Below are 17,369 nucleotides of genomic sequence, written 5' to 3' on the forward strand. Positions count from 1 at the left end.
AGCTGCCTGTCCCGCTGAGTTACTCCAGCATTTTGTGTATATGCTAATTTGTTTAATTGCTCTTCTTGGGAAGAATTGAACAATTTTTCAAGCACATTTTTGAGAGGGGTTTTGTTGAATTAATCTCAAATATTTGAAAGATAGTTGGATTATTGATATCTTGAACTGCCTGTTTGTCTGCTAAATTGCTTGTTTAAATAGGTATCTTTTAACAAATGGGATCTGTCTTATTCATACTATGGCACTGAAGGCTTTTAAAAAAAAGCTTATGTATGGAACTTAGCTTCCCAATCAAACCTTAGTTTAGTTTAGATATACAGCAGGGAAACAGGCACGCTGAGTCTGCACTGACCAGCGATCCCTGCACATTAGCACTATCCTACACACTAGGGACAATTTACAATCTTTACCGAAGCCAATTAGCCTACAAATCTGTACGTCTTTGGAGTGTGGGAGGAAACTAGAGCACCTGGGGAAAATTCACGGGGAGAACGCACAAACTCCGTACAGACAGTACCCGTAATCAGGATCGAACCTGATTGTCAGTATTGTTTTGTTTTAATAATTTGTTGGTTAATTTATTTTTAATATTTTTGCAGAGCTTGGAGATGGGTTGACCACATGCCCTGAAGATGAAGTGTTGCAGTCTAGCGATGACTGTTTAGATGCCGTCCTAGATGAATCTTTGCTTGAAACTAATCCAATCCAGTCTCCGCTGCAAGTGTTTGCTGGCCTGGGTGGACTAGCGCTCATAGCTGAAAGGCTGCCAATGTTGTATCCTGATGTTATCCAGCAAGTAAGAAAGATTTTTCATAATGTATTCAATAACCATTTATAACACTCAGCCAAAATGCCAGTTATGTAAATTTACACATGTTCAAATGAAACACCAGAGCAATTAGAGCAATTAGAATATCCATTGAATGATTTTTACCCGGTCTCAGAGAAAGCTTCCATTTCCAGTTGCAGCATGCCATGATGGCATAGCAAGCTAACTAAATGTTGAAGTCAGAGAATATGGGCCGTGCCCCTTGCTCTGATTCTGGGATCCTTGGTTCAGTCGCCTTCTGTAGGAACGGAAGAGAAACCTGGTTAGAACAACTCTAAGTGAGGTTTGGGAAGATGTTGGGAATGTATGGCTGGGTGGGCTTGCTGGTGATGGAGGTGGGCACAGCGGGCAGCTGTGAGCACAATGTGAAACAGTAGTTTAGCTCTGTGATTTGATGAACCGAATGTCAACTGCATTATTGTATTACTGTTTATTCTGCATATATTTACAATGCACCCAGTTGAAAGTCCCTATTAGAAGTTGAACCATGTTCCATTGTTTATCATTTATTTAGTCATTTATTGTCATGTGCACAGAGATGCAGTGGAAAGCTTATTCTATATTCTATCCAGTCAACTCATACTATACATGAGTGCAATTGATTCTCCTCTGGAGCAGCATATAGGGAGTTTCCACGTCCCAGCACCATCTTGCAACTCCCAAGTCTCTGAAAAATCCAATTTTGGCCCAGGTGTGCAACTTCTTTAAGGCCAGGTGTCCTGGCGACACTAGATCGATGAAGCAGAGATTAGCCTGGTCTAGTGCGATGCCACTGTAGCTCTGTGCTTCTGCCCCAAGCTGAGCTCAATGGACTTACTGTGCCAAGACCGCGACCCGTGCAGACACACAACCTCTGTGATCTCCAGCAGCCACCCTTCCACTTTAGTGCTCCGAGCTAGTCATGGCCCACTTCCCCAGCACTAAAGAGTAACTATTTTGCGGAAAAGTAAACTTTTCTAGGAATTTGTTTTTTGAGAGATACAGCGCGGAAATAGGCCCTTCGGCCCACCGGGTCCGCGCCGACCATCGATCCCCGCACATTAACACTATCCTACACACACTAGGGACAATTTTTACATTTATCAAGCCAATTAACCTACAAACCTGCACGTCTTTGGAGTGGTAGGAAACCGAAGATCTCACAGAAAACCCACACAGGTCATGGGGAGAACGTGCAAACTCCGTACAGACAGCACCCGTAGTGGGGATGGAACCTGGGTCTCCGGCGCTGCATTCGCTGTAAGGCAGCAACTCTACCGCTGCGCCGCCGTTTCTTGGAATTTCTAGGAGTGCTTCTATCCCGGCCAATCATTCCGTTATTCGGTTCATGTTTATCCATTATAATTTACAACTATAACTCCATGCTGAAGCTTGAGTCATGAAATCATACAGCACAGAAACAGATCCTTCGGCTAAGCTTGCCTCACCTACCAAGGTGCCCCATCTACACTAGTCTCAGCTGCCTGCGTTTGACCCATCTCCCTCTAAACATTACCTATCCACGTACCTGTCCAAATATCTGTTAAATGTTGTTATAGTTTCTGCCTCAACTACCTCCTCTGGCAGCTCAATCTGTATACCCACCAACCTGTGTGTGGAAAAAGGTGCCCCTCAGACTCCTATTAAATCTTTCCCCTCTCACCTTAAACCTATGGCCTCTGGTTCTTGATTTCCCCTCCTCTGAATAAAAGATTCTGTGCATCAAGCCTTTCTATTCCCCTGATCTTGTGCATAGCACAAGAATCAGCCTTTTGGCCCACAGTGTTTATACAGAACATGATGCCTAGCTGAACTGATCTCATCTGCCTGCAAATGTTCCATATCCCTCTCTTCCCTGCACTTCCATGTGCCTACCTAAAAGCGTCTTAAAAGCCACTATCATGCCTGCCTCCACCACCACCCCTGGCAGTGCGTTCCATGCACCCACCACTGCACATCTCAATTAAACTTTCCCCCTCTCACCTGAAAGCTGTGCCTGTAGTGTTGGACATTTCCACCCTGGGGAAAAAGGTTTTGACAGTCTACCTTATCTATACCTCTCATCATTGCATATACTTCCATCAAGTCTCGCCACAATCCCTGGCACTCCCAGAGAAAATAATCCAAGTCTATCCAATCTCTCCCTGTAGCTGAACTCTCCAAAGCAGGCAGCATTCTGATAAACCACATCTGCAGCCCTTGGGCAACCAGAACTGCACACAACACTCCAAATGCAGCCTCAGCAAAGTCCAACAGAGTTGCATCTTGACTTCTTGACTCTTATTTCAATGGCCCTAGCAATGAAAGCAACATACCCTATGGCAGCGTCACCACCCCATCTACTTGTGGTGCCACCTTTGGTGAGCTGTGAACTTGAACTCCCAAGATCCTCTGCATACCAATGCTGCTAAAGGTCTTGCCATCAACTTTATACTCTCTCTTTACATTGAATCTCCGAAAGTGCAATACATAGAAACATAGACTTAGAAACATAGAATACCTGGCACTTGCTCAGGTTAAACTCCATCTGCCATTTCTTTGCCCATTTCTGCAGCTGATCTATATCCCGCTGAATCTTCTAGCAACACTGCACCTCACTGTCGGCAAATTCTTCAAGTTTGGTCTCTTCAGCAAACTTTCTCACCAAATCATCTACACTGACATTCTAGGTCATTTATATAAATTGCAGACATCCCAACGCACATCCCTGCGGAACTCCACTGGTCACAGACACAGACCTCCAGTCACAATATTCATCTTCCACCACAACCCTCTGTCTTCTTTGAGTAAGCCAGTTCTGAATCCATAAGACCTAGTCATTGTGAATCCCGTGCATCTTAATCTGAAGCGGCCTACTGTGGGGGACCTTATCAAAAATCCATGTTTACAATATCCAGCGCTCTACCTTCATCAATCTCCTTCATCACCAACTCCAAAAGTTCAAATAAAGTTGTTGAGACAAATAAAGTTGTTGCCACAGACAAAGCTTGCTAGATAATTAGCCCATTATCTAAATGGGTGAAAATCCTATCTTGAAGAATTCTCTCTTACAGTTTCCCGACCACTGACATGAGACACACTGACTTATAGTTGCCTGGATTCTCTCTACTTCTCTTAAACAATTGGGCGACCACGGTGGTGCAGCGATAGAGTTGCTGCTTTACAGCACTTGCAGCGCCGGAGACCCGGGTTCCATCCTGACTGTGGGTGCTGCCTGTACGGAGTTTGTACCTTCTCCCCGAGACCGCGTGGGTTTTCTCCGAGATCTTCGGTTTCCTCCCACACTCCAAAGACATACAGATTTGTAGGTGGATTGGCTTGGTGTATGTGTAAATTGTCCCTAGTGCAGGATAGTATTAATGTGCGGGGATCGCTGGTCGGCGTGGACCCGGTAGGCCAAAGGGCCTGTTTTCATGCTGTATCTCTAAATTAAACCAAACTAAACTAATTGACTTCCCTTCTTAAACGAGACATAGTTTAATGACATTGGTGGTTGCATAACCGTTTATGGGTCACGATTCACACACTTCACTAGTTAACCTCCCTGGAGTCCCCACCCTCAAATCATCCCAGACACATGATCACTGGAGCTGTTGGTCATCTTAAATACTAATTTCACAATTTTCAACATTCCAAGTTTCCCAACCACTGACCTGAGGTTCAGCAACCTATAGTTTCCTGGATTCTCTCCACTTCCTTTCATAAACAAAGGCAAACAATATTGGGTATAGGAGTAAAGAGGTCCTCCTGAAGTTGTACAAGGCCCTGGTGATACTACATCTGGAGTATTGTGTGCAGTTTTGGTCTCCTAATTTGAGGAAGGACACCCTTGCTATTGAGGCACTGCAGCGTAGGTTCACGAGGTTAATCCCCGGGATGGTGGGACTGTCATATGAGGAAAGATTAGAAAGACTGGGCTTGTATTCACTGAAGTTTAGAAGGATGAGAGGGGATCTTATAGAGACGTATAAAATTATAAAAGGAGTGGACAAGCTAGATGCAGGAAAAATGTTCCCAATGTTGTGGGATTCCAGAACCAGGGCCCACAGTCTAATAATAAAGGGGAGGCTATTTAAAACTGAGGTGAGAAGAAACTTTTTCACCCAGAGAGTTGTGAATTTGTGGAATTCTCTGCCGCAGAAGGCAGTAGAGGCCAATTCACTGGATGAATTTAAAAGAGGGTTAGATAGAGCTCTACGGGCTAGTGGAATCAAGGGATTTGGGGTTACTGATTGTGGATGATCAGCCATAATCACAGTGAATGGCGGTGCTGGCTCGAAGGGCCAAATGGCCTCCTCCTGCACTTATTTTCTATGTTTCTATGACTGAACCGCCTTAATGTTCTTCAAGAGCCTCAGCACCACCTCGTCCATGGTCTAAAACTGCCCCAGCATATTTGTATTCTCCACACTGATCCCACTGTTCTCCAACTCCCGATCCTCGATGAATGCAGATGCAAAGTACTCGTTTAGTACCTCATTTACATCCTCCAACTCCAAGCATAGATTCCCTCCTTTATCTTTGAGCAGTCCTACCTTCTCCCTGGTCACCCTCTTATTTCTAATGAACTTATCATATCATCATATCATATATATACAGCGTGGAAACAGGCCTTTTCGGCCCACCAAGTCCGCGCCGCCCAGCGATCCCCGCACACTAACACTATTAACACTATCCTACACACTAGGGACAATTTTTACATTTACCCAACCAATTTACCTACATACCTGTACGTCTTTGGAGTGTGGGAGGAAAGCGAAGATCTCGGAGAAAACCCACGCAGGTCACGGGGAGAACGTACAAACTCCTTACAGTACAGCACCCGTAGTCAGGATCGAACCTGAGTCTCCGGCGCTGCATTCGCTGTAAAGCAGCAACTCTACCGCTGCGCTACCGAACTTAAAAAAAGCCTTGGGATTTTCCTTCAGACCTGCTTGGTCTGCTGAAAAAGTACACGTTGAACAGAAATGCAGCTGCTGTAATCACTGAAACATTTTGACTCCCAATGCTCATTGGCTTTGTAATACGTAACAGCTTCACTGAGCTTGTTTACGTCGAGATGCGGATCCAAACTTTCTTCCCTTTCACCTAAACTGCTGCTTGGGAGGTCAGTGGCACATGGAAAGGTCCTTCCTACATAGAATCCAATGTTTCTTTGTGTAGTTTCTTCACTTAGTCCCAGTCTCTGTGGGCGGTGTCATGTCCTCCTTATGGTAGGTTATTCCAGGCGGCCAATATCTGTTGGGAAGCAGAGCTGACAGCTTTTGTTAGAGGTTTACCAGATTTTAATAGCGTCACTCATCAAGTGACAATCAGCCTCTCGCAAATCAGTAGGCCCTGGCAAGACATAGGCCTGCCAGTAATTACTTTGAATGGACTCGGGTCCGTAGTTCTATTCAGTATTGCCCCATTGGTGCACTGGACTATTGGCTGTGCCTGAGGCCATGGTAATCCGTGATGGCATTTGGCTAACATTTGTTTCGGGGTACGATTCACACATTCCACTTGACCCGGGTATTGCGGGTAGTGAGTTCCAGAGTCATACATCGTAAAACAGGCCCTTTGGCCCAACTTGCCCACACGGACCAACATGTCCCATCTACACAAGTCCCACCTGCCTGTAGGGTTGCCAACTGTCCCGTATTAGCCAGGACATCCCGTATTTTGGGCTAAATTGGTTTGTCCCGCTGTTGTCCCATATTAGGCCCGGGGAACGCTGTAGGCCCGGACACTAAGCCCGGGGGCCGCTGTAGGCACAGACACTGTAGGCCCGGACACTGTAGGCTAACAGAGTGTGTTTGGGAGTGGGGCCGAGTATGTTCGGTGAGCGGGGCCGAGTGCGTTCACCTAACAGAGGTTGCGTAGCAACCCACCTCCCGGCCCGGGCGGCCGCCGTTGGTGGAGTGGGAACACGTGGCCGCTGGCTGGGTGAGGTCACGTGGGGCGCGGGCGGTGACGTCACCTTTTGTCCCTTATTTGGGAATGAGAAAGTTGGCAACCCTACCTGCCTGTGTTTGGCATCTTTCTTAACCTGCCCTATCCATGTACCTCGTCTTAATGTTTCTTAAACATTGCAATAGTACCTGCCTCAACTACCTCCTCCGGGTAGCTTGGGGATGTAATGTTGAGGATTTATAAGATACTGGTCAGACCACATTTGGAGTATTCTGAACAGTTTAGGACCCATATCTGAGGAAGGATGTGCTGACATTGAAGAGTGTCCAGAGGAGGGTTACGAAAATGATCCCTGGAATGAGTGGGTTAACATTTATGAGTGTTTGACGGCACTGGGCCCATATTCACTGAAGATTAGAAGGATGAGGGGGGACCTCATTGAAACTTACTTAATAGTGAAAGACCTGGACAGAGTGTATGTGGAGAGGATGTTCCCACTGGTGGGGGAGTCTAGGACCAGAGGGCACAGCCTCAGCATAAAAAGATGTACCTTTAGAAAGGAGATGAGGAGGAATTTGTTTAGTCAGAGGGTGGCAAATCTGTGGGATTCACTCCCCCAGATGGCTGTGGAGGCCGTCATTGGGTGTTTTCAGAGATAGATAGATTCTTGATTAGTACAGGTGTCAAGGGTTATGGGGAGAAGGCGGGAGAATGGGGTTGGGAAGGAAAGAAAGATCAACCATGATAAATGGCGGAGTCGACTCGATGGGCCGGATAGCCTAATTCTGTTCCGATGACTTATGAACTTATTTCCCTGTGCCTCCCCAATATCTTTAGTTATGGACTTGCACTTCAAAATAGCCACTTCTCGTGGCAAGGTTCAAGTAAGTCTTAGACTTCCTTTCTGTTCCAAATGGGGGTTCAAGTGACAGTAATGAATCCTCTTTTTCTTCATAGCTGGCCGGTCAAGGGCCATCAGGAGTCCATTAGCCAACGCCTCTTTGACTGCTGTCCCTCTATCCGGCATGCATCCAGCACATTTCCAGCAGAGCCCTCAACTCGGCCTGTTTGGCTGACATTCCAAGGCCATAGATACATAGAAACAGAAAATAGGTGCCATTTGGCCCTTGGCTAATTATCCACAATCAGTAACCCGTGCCTGCCTTCTCCCCATATCCCTTGATTCCACTCGCCCCAAGAGCTCTATCTACCTCTCTTAAATTCATCCAGTGAATTGGCCTCCACTGCCTTCTGTGGCAGAGAATTCCACAAATTCACAACTCTCTGGGTGAAAATGTTTTTTTCTCACCTCAGTTTTAAATGGCCTCTTCTTTATTCTGTGGCACCTGGTTCTGGACTATCCCAACATTGGGAATATTTTTCCTGCATCTAACTTGTCCAGTCCCTTTATAATTTTTATACCTTTCTATAAGATCCCCTCTCATCCTTCTAGACTCCAGTGAATACAAGCCCAGTCTTTCCAATCTTTCCTCGTATGACAGTCCCGCCATCCCGGGGATTAACCTGGTGAATCTACGCTGCACTGCCTCAATAGCAAGGACATCCTTCTTGACCCAATGCCCCTCTTTCCCACAATGATGACATTTTCCGGGTCACCTGGCGCCTGTTATCTTGGTCAGGCTCCTGCCTGCATTGCCCAGAGTTTCACCTCGATATTCCCGTCCGGCTGCTGGCAGTGGCAGTGCCACTAGCATGGCGAATGCTGTAGCCCTCTTTTCCCCGTCGCCCATGTTACCTTTAGCATTTTGGACAGTTCTGGTTTTAGCCCTGTGGCAAAGCCTGATTTCAGGAGGCCATAAGGTATTAGGGAATAGGAATAGAATTAGGCCATTCGGCCCATCTAGTCTACTCTGCCATTCATTCATGACTGATCTATCTCTCCCTCCTAACCCCATTCTCCTGCCTTCATAACCTCTGACACCCGTACTAATCAAGAATCTATCTCTCTCTGTCTATCTCCGATTTGATGCCCACCCCCAAGTATTCCTGTCAAGCAGCCCTGAAACGTTCACCATACTGGGAGACGTGTTCTGTCAGGCCACCAACTGTTCCCTAGCCCCGATCAGGTTGACAAAGTACCATAACCGCGCACATTGGCCAAACTTGTCCCATTACTCGTAAGGACCGTCTGAGTTGCTCTTTATCCTTTAGACGTGTTGGTTTTTCCCCCGGGCCCTAGTTAATATCTTCCAAAAATCATTGTCCTTTGCGGTAGAAAATTGGAAAGAAAGATCAACCATGATAAATGGCGGAGTCGACTCGATGGGCCGGATAGCCTAATTCTGTTCCGATGACCGGCCAGCTTATCATTTCTCATTTCTCCTGCTCGGAATGGCAGGCAGTGACTAGTGGGGTACCGCAAGGCTCAGTGCTGGGACCCCAGTTATTTACAGTGTATATTAATGATTTGGACGAGGGAATTGAATGCAACATCTCTAAGTTTGCGGATGGCACGAAGCTGGGTGGCAGTGTTAGCTGCGAGGAGGATGCTAGGAGGCTGCAGAGTGACTTGGATAGATTAGGCGAGTGGGCAACTGCATGGCAGATGCAATATAATGTGGATAAATGTGAGGTTATCCACTTTGGCGGCAAGAACAGGAAAGCAGAGTATTACCTGAATGGTGACCGATTGGGAGAAGGGGAGATGCAACGTGACCTGGGTGTCATGGTGCACCAGTCATTGAAAGCAAGCATGCAGGTGCAGGAGGCAGTGAAGAAAGCGAATGGTATGTTGGCATTCATAGCAAGAGGATTTGAGTTTAGGAGCAGGGAGGTTCTGCTGCAGTTGTACAGGGCCTTGGTGAGACCGCACCTGGAGTATTGTGTGCAGTTTTGGTCTCCTAACCTGAGGAAAGACGTTCTTGCCTTAGAGGGAGTACAGAGAAGGTTCACCAGATTGATCCCTGGGATGGCGGGACTTTCATATGAGGAAAGACTGGATACACTGGGCTTGTACTCGCTGGAATTTAGAAGACTGAGGGGGGATCTTATAGAAATATATAAAATTCTTAAGGGGTTGGAGAGACTAGATGCGGGAAGATTGTTCCCGATGTTGGGGGAGTCCAGAACCAGGGGTCACAGCTTAAGGATAAGGGGGAAGTCTTTTAGGACCGAGATGAGAAAACATTTCTTCACACAGAGAGTGGTGAGTCTGTGGAATTCTCTGCCACAGAAGGTAGTTGAGGCCAGTTCATTGGCTATATTTAAGAGGGAGTTAGATGTGGCCCTTTTTGCTAAAGGGATCAGGGGGTATGGAGAGAAGGCAGGTACAGGCAACTGAGCTGGATGATCAGCCATGATCATATTGAATGGCGGTGCAGGCTCGAAGGGCCGAATGGCCTACTCCTGCACCTATGTTTCTATGTTTCTACTATACATTTTCTCGATCTTCGCACAAGTTTTTTCCAGTTTGAATTATTTCTCTCTAATTTCTCTCTAACAGGCACGGGTTACTGATTGTGGATGATCAGCCATAATCACAATGAATGGCGGTGCTGGCTCGAAGGGCCAAATGGCCTCCTCCTGTACCTATTTTCTATGTTTCTATGTCATTCTTTCATTTGTCACTGATCTCATCTTTGACTATATCAGGCAGGCCCCACTCTCCCTTGACCATTGTGGGTAAATGTTTAACAGCCATGTTTAACTAGGGGGTCTCAGGCTAGTGCCACCATTAGCTGGGTCGGCTAATTGTTACAATTACCGGCGTTTACTTCAGACTTCATAATTAGGAGTCCCGAGCTGACTACCAAACCGGAGATTTGGGATTGCGATGTGAAAATATACATGATGAACAATGACTGAAGGCTTTCAGAAGGAGGAGTCCTTACCTCAGGGTACCCATGGGGGTTCCATGTCCGTGTTTTCCTTCCTTCCAGTAACCCTGCCGACGATGGCATCTGTTAAAACGTGCTTTGTAATCAGGCTGAAAGTCCGGTGCTGGTTTCCAAGATTTGTTTATTCGTAGCTTGCAGTTGTTACATGGAGCAAGGCCAAGACAAAACTAAAAGACCTGCAGGACACAGCTAAAGAGTCTAAGGGAAAAAGGCTTTCTTATGTTTTGTAGATAATTAGGCTATCAGTCTCTGCAGAGCTTATTACTGGGAATACTGAAAACCAATCTGCCACGTTGTGTGTGTGTCCCTCCCTTATTGGTCCTGATCCCAAGGAGCCGGTTGGCATTAGCTCATTACTTCTGTCCTAATACGGAGTTGGTGTTCATATTAATTATAACCTTGCGTTTACAAACTGTTCTTTGTCTCTGAGCTCAAGTTCTGGCAACTCACTCCAGCAATCGTACAGAAGGCAGTTCAGAAGTGATCATAAATTGATTGTGTTTGGCATCAGCATCTAGATCAGCTGCAAGAGAATTGCATTTCCATTTTCAACTTTGATATGCAACTAAATTATTTTGTTAAAAAGACATTTGTACATGTACATAGATAGGAAAGTGGGTTTGAGTGTCGCAGTGTCGCAGCGGTAGAGTTGTTGCCTTACAGAGCCAGAGACCCGGATGTGCTCCTGACCTTGGGGTGCTGTATGTGTGGAGTTTTCCCTGTGGCTGCGTGCATTTTGTACGGGTGCTATGGTTTCCTCCCACACTCCAGACATACAGCTTTGTAGGTTCGTTGGCTTCTGTAAATTGTAAATTGTCCCTGGTGTGTAGGGTTGCGCTAGTGAGTATAACGTGTGGTTTGCAGAGTCCGTTAGAGGTTGGGTGGCAGCGCGGGGAAGCGAGCTCCAGCTTCGGGGTGATTGTGGGCGGTCGCGAAGCGCCCATTTGCTGAGAGCAGCCGTCCCTGGGCCGCCGCAGCCTGGACAGCGAGTCCCCGTCCGTGGGCCCCCGGAGGGCCGCAGCCCGGAGCGCCACAGCCCGGAGCGCGAGTCCCCATCCGTGGGCCCCCGGAGGGCCGCAGCCCGGAGCGCCACAGCCCGGAGCGCGAGTCCCCATCCGTGGGCCCCCGGAGCGCCGCAGCCCGGAGCGCGAGTCCCCGTCCGTGGGCCCCCAGAGCGCCACAGCCCGGAGCGCGAGTTCCCGTCCCTGGGCCGCAGCAGCCCGGAGTGCCACAGCCCGGTGCGCCACAGCCCGGTGCGCCACAGCCCGGAGTGCCACAGCCTGGTGCGCCACAGCCCGGTGCGCCGCAGCCCGGAGTGCCACAGCCTGGTGCGCCACAGCCCGGTGCGCCGCAGCCCGGAGTGCCACAGCCCGGTGCGCCACAGCCCGGTGCGCCACAGCCCGGTGCGCCACAGCCCGGAGTGCCACAGCCCGGAGTGCCACAGCCCGGTGCGCCACAGCCCGGTGCGCCACAGCCCGGAGTGCCACAGCCCGGAGTGCCACAGCCCGGAGTGCCACAGCCCGGAGTGCCACAGCCCGGAGTGCCACAGCCTGGTGCGCCACAGCCCGGAGTGCCACAGCCTGGTGCGCCACAGCCCGGAGTGCCACAGCCCGGAGTGCCACAGCCCGGAGTGCCACAGCCTGGTGCGCCACAGCCCGGAGTGCCACAGCCTGGTGCGCCACAGCCCGGTGCGCCGCAGCCCGGAGTGCCACAGCCTGGTGCGCCACAGCCCGGTGCGCCACAGCCCGGTGCGCCACAGCCCGGAGTGCCACAGCCCGGTGCGCCACAGCCCGGTGCGCCACAGCCCGGAGTGCCACAGCCTGGTGCGCCACAGCCCGGTGCGCCACAGCCCGGTGCGCCACAGCCCGGAGTGCCACAGCCTGGTGCGCCACAGCCCGGTGCGCCACAGCCCGGAGTGCCACAGCCCGGAGTGCCACAGCCCGGTGCGCCACAGCCCGGTGCGCCACAGCCCGGTGCGCCACAGCCCGGTGCGCCACAGCCCGGAGTGCCACAGCCCGGTGCGCCACAGCCCGGTGCGCCACAGCCCGGTGCGCCGCAGCCCGGAGAGCGAGTCCCCATCCCTGGGCCGCCGCAGCGCGAGTCCCCGTCCCTGGAGCGCCGCAGCGCGAGTCCCCGTCCCTGGAGCGCCGCAGCCCGCAGCGCGAGTCCCCATCCTTGGAGCGCTGCAGCCCGCAGCGCGAGTTGCCGCCTCCATCAGCAGCAGACTGAAGGGCCCGTGGCTCGCCATGGCTGCAGACTGGGCTGAAATCTGGCGTCTGCCAGCCGACTTCCAGAGAGCGCAGTTCGCCAGCAACGTGCAGACGTAGGTAGGAAAGGGAAAGGATAAGAAAGGTGGGGAGAGAAGAAGGGGGGGGGAGCCTTTGCAGCCACTCTCCTGCCTGGGAGCAACTGCTTTGCAGGTCAGGCCCGGATAGATTCCCCCTTTCGCCAGCCCGGAGTCACTTTTGATGAACACTCACTGGTATGTCTTGAGGCAGCTGTGCATCCTGCACTAAAGGCCGAACTGACTCCAGGTTGTGTGACTGCTGAAACAGTTTAGCTCAACCCTTCCATCAAACCCATTTTTTTATTGAGCGGTAGTGTACTTCAGACGGACTAGTTCCCTAATCGTTGTCATTTTAAGGCTGCGCAACTTCATTAACCACCAAGAAACAAAATAAACACAATTGCATCGCTGAAAATTAATATTATCACTCTGTTGACCAAAGACATTCTTTTTAAATTGCCAGTTTTAATAAGGAAAAACTCCACTGAATTTCGCCCAAGTCTTAGCACACAAACACTATCAGATTTCCTCACACAGAAAGTGTATAGCTGTGCTAAAAAAAAACAGTTGTCATCAAGTGAAGTTTAATGAAAGGCTTCTGGAGAAGTGCAAACAGGTAACCACTGCTTATAACAAAAAGCTCTCTAACAAGGACTGAATATGAGTGGACAAACATACATTAGAACCTCTGTTGACTTACATAGAAACATAGAAAATAGGTGCAGGAGGAGGCCATTCGGCCCTTCGAGCCAATTTACCCCAATCAGTAACCCGTGCCTGCCTTCTCTCCATATCCCTCGAATCCACTAGCCCCTAGAGCTCTATCTAACTCTATCTTAGTTTGAGGACCGAAATAGAAACACTAGATACATGTACTTTGTTGGATTGAACCATTGGTGACTATTTCATGTAGATAAACGATGGGGATACCAGCTTGAGCACTGGACAACACAATTTCCTGCATTGAAAGTGCATCCTGTATAGCACGTGTTTGTAAGTTTTGTAAATTGCAAAATTCCCTTTTTTCACTAAAATTTTTATGCCATCTGTGTTCCTTTTTTTGGTTTGACAAGGTTGGCAGCTCTGGAGCTCTAGGGGCTAGTGGAATCAAGGGATATGGGGAGAAGGCAGGCACGGGTTACTGATTGTGGACGATCAGCCATGATCACAATGAATGGCGGTCCTGTCTCGAAGGGCCAAACCTGCACCTATTTTCTATGTTTCTATGTTTCGATGTAAAAGGGTGGAGAAATGGCAGATGGAGTTTGACCGTAGCAAGTGTGAGATGCTGCACTTTGGGAGGGTGAATGAAAGGACTAGACAGTTAATGGCAAGGCCTTTAACAGCATTTAATGCAGAAGGATTTTGGTCCAAATTCATAGCTCATTAAATATGGCAGCACAGCTTAATAGGGTGGTAAAGAAGGCGGCTGCTAAAGAAGTTATAGGTGGTAATGAAGGTATGCTTCTAATGGTTCTAATGTATGTTTGTCCACTGACATTGCCTACCTTAATTGTCCACTCATATGCTTACCTTCATTGTTAGGGACATTGAATAAAAGAGTCAGATAGTCATGTTTGCAGCTCTAAATGAATTTGGTTTGGCTGCATTTGGAGTGTTGCATGCAATTCTGGCTGCCAGATTACAGGAAAGTGTAATGGGGCATCCTGGCTTTGGAGAGGATGGAGAAGATATTTACCAGAACGCTGCCTGGATTAGAAAGTTTCACCAACAGGAAGCGGTTGGATAGACTTGGATTGTTTTCTCTGACACAACTTTGCTGGCTTTACCTTGCACTAAATGTTATTCCCTTGTCATGTACCTGTACACCGTAAATGGATCGATTGTAATCATGTATTGTCTTTCTGCTCACTGTACCTCCTCCTGCACCTATTTTCTATGTTTCCATGAGCACTGGTCAGCGGGTCTGGGCCGAAGGTCGTGTTTCCACACTGTATCTAAAGTCTAAAGAAAGGTTTAGAGGGAAATTAGACCAAGTCGACCCGTTGGGCCTAAACCTCTCCTGCATTGGTGCAGCACCTTCTCCTCCTCTCTCCCCTCGCCCCTCTCCCCTCCCACCTCCTCCCCTCCCCCCTCCTCCCCTCCTCCCCTCCTCCCCTCCCCCTCCTCCCCTCCCCCCTTGCCTCTCCCCTTCCCCCTCCCCTCCTCCGCTCTCCCCTCCCTCATCCCCTTCCCCACCCCCTTCCCCTCCCTACCGCACTCCATCCCCCTCAACTCCCCTTTCCTCCCTCCCCCTCCCTCCCTAGGAGATAGATTTAAACTTAAAAATGTGAATAACTTTTAAAATATAACACCAATTTCAATTAAACCTCTTCCATTAGCACCAAAGGGACGACGGTGAGTAAGGTGGGCCTAAACTTGTTGTGCTATCTTGTACCGTGTTGGCTGTTCGGGAACAAACAAACAAACAAATGAGAGTTTTAGTATATAGATGTGGGCAGATGGGACTAGCTTAAATGGGGCATCCTGGTCAGCATGGATGAGTGGGGCAAAAAGCCTGTTTCCATACTGTATGACGCTCTGACTCAATAATCGTATAACATCTTAATCAAGAACTACGTCTGATCATTTTTGAGTTTTCTGTACGGGTTTGCAAGTTTTGTGCAAGATCTCAAATTGCTTCCACAAGACAATTTAACACAAGCTGGGATAGATCAAACCAAAATTATGACTTATTTGTCATTTAAATATAAAACTCATCAAGTTCAGGAACACATTGAACATGGGACAATTATTTCAGCTAAGCTCCTGTTTGGCAGATCTTAATTAGGAAAATAATTGAGAAATAATGAATTTGTCACAATTGATGTACTTTTAAAGTTTTGGCGCCTTCCATTTGTGCATTTAGGTGAGTGCTCCAGTGGTGACATCGACTTCACAAGAGAAGCCCAAGGACAATGAGCAGTTTGAGTGGGTCACCATCGAACAGTCTGGTGAATTGGTTTACGAAGCCCCTGAAACAATAACTGCAGAGCCGCCACCAATCAAGTCAACCGTCCCTGCCATGTCTCCCATCCCGGCACATTCTCTCGCAGCCTTTGGACTCTTCCTGCGTCTGCCAGGTTACGCAGAGGTGCTCCTCAAAGAACGAAAGCACGCCCAGTGTTTGCTCAGATTGGTGCTGGGAGTGACCGACGATGGAGAAGGCAGTGAGTGCAATTTAGAGGCACATGTGTCATATGTACACTGAATGTCGGGTTTTCTTCTGTCATTAGTTTAAGATGATCAAAGGATTAAGATGATCAAAGGATCCTTCCTTTGTCCCGCCCACCTGACATCAGTCTGAAGAAGGGTCTCGACCCAAAACGTCACACATTCCTTCTCTCCTGAGATACTGCCTGACCTGCTGAGTTACTCCAGCATTTTGCGAAATAAATACCTTCGATTTGTACCAGCATCTGCAGTTATTTTCTTACAATGGATTTAACAATTTGCGTATCAGTTAAAGCGTGAGGAGTAAATTGATGTGGTCAGGGAATGAAGTCCATGCTTGGGAGCGGACTGGGCCCAGTATAACTGGCAGTAGAACAACTCCAGCTCCCACCCATCTGTCTTGCTGAGAACCTCATGTCCCATTTGCAGGGCCAAACATTGGCATCATTGGCCTCCTCAGATCCCATAGAACTGGAATTGGAACCAAGTTATCCTTCAACCCAGAAATATGACATTCTTAGTCACTATGTGTAGGAAGGAACTGCAGATGCTGGTTTAAACCAAAGATACACACAAAAAGCTGGAGTAGCTCAGCAGGACAGATAGCATCTCTGGAGAGAGGGAATAGGTGCATATCTTTCATTCATTTCTTCTATATCTCTCTACATCACCGTCTATATCTCTCTTTTCCCTTTCCCCTGACTCTCAGTCTGAAGATGGGTCTCGACCAGAAACGTCACCTATTCCTTTTCTCCAGAGATGCTGTGTGACTCGCTGAGTTACTCCAGCTTTTTGGTCTATCTTACTCTTAGTCACTAGTTCTTTGTAGAAAATTGTATCGTGTAATGAGAAAGTGCATTATGAAAAACAAATGTGTTTATACATCCGTTTTGAATATATTGAATAGTGGGTTTCTGTATTTCATTTGTAATTTTTGATGAAAATTTGTAAACATAGTTACTGAAAATGAATTTTGATTTTGGTAGTATTGCATCCAGTTGGCAAAACAACGTGTTTCAAATCATTTTCATTTTCTGTAAATTCGCAGGTCACATCCTACAGTCCCCATCGGCAAATGTTCTTCCAACACTTCCATTCCATGTTCTGCGCACTTTATTCAGCACCACGCCATTGACCACCGATGATGGCGTCCTCCTTAGGCGGATGGCTTTGGAGATTGGAGCAATTCATCTAATCCTTGCTTGTCTGTCTGCACTAAGCCACCATGCTCCAAGAGTTCCTAATGCAAACGTCAACCAGGCTGAGGTGAGTTTATATCAGGTTGTAAACCAAATCCAGATTTTAATTCTATTGAGGAATAGGCATACTTTATTGTCACATGTGACTA

The 17,369-nt window shown here is 48.1% G+C and overlaps 1 protein-coding gene across 6 annotated transcripts in view; it reads left to right on the plus strand.

The window, feature by feature from the left end:
• Nucleotides 1–17,369, plus strand: part of birc6 (baculoviral IAP repeat containing 6) — a 356,853-nt gene that overhangs the window by 275,233 nt on the left and 64,251 nt on the right. For all 6 annotated transcript variants that reach the window (XM_078404650.1, XM_078404651.1, XM_078404652.1 and 3 more), the window contains 3 exons: nucleotides 600–796; nucleotides 15,717–16,017; nucleotides 17,070–17,287. In XM_078404650.1, the coding sequence (XP_078260776.1) occupies nucleotides 600–796; nucleotides 15,717–16,017; nucleotides 17,070–17,287 (716 nt within the window). The remainder of the gene's footprint in view (nucleotides 1–599; nucleotides 797–15,716; nucleotides 16,018–17,069; nucleotides 17,288–17,369) is intronic.

This window comes from Rhinoraja longicauda, chromosome 9 (assembly GCF_053455715.1).
Source record: "Rhinoraja longicauda isolate Sanriku21f chromosome 9, sRhiLon1.1, whole genome shotgun sequence".
Lineage (NCBI taxonomy): Eukaryota > Metazoa > Chordata > Chondrichthyes > Rajiformes > Arhynchobatidae > Rhinoraja > Rhinoraja longicauda.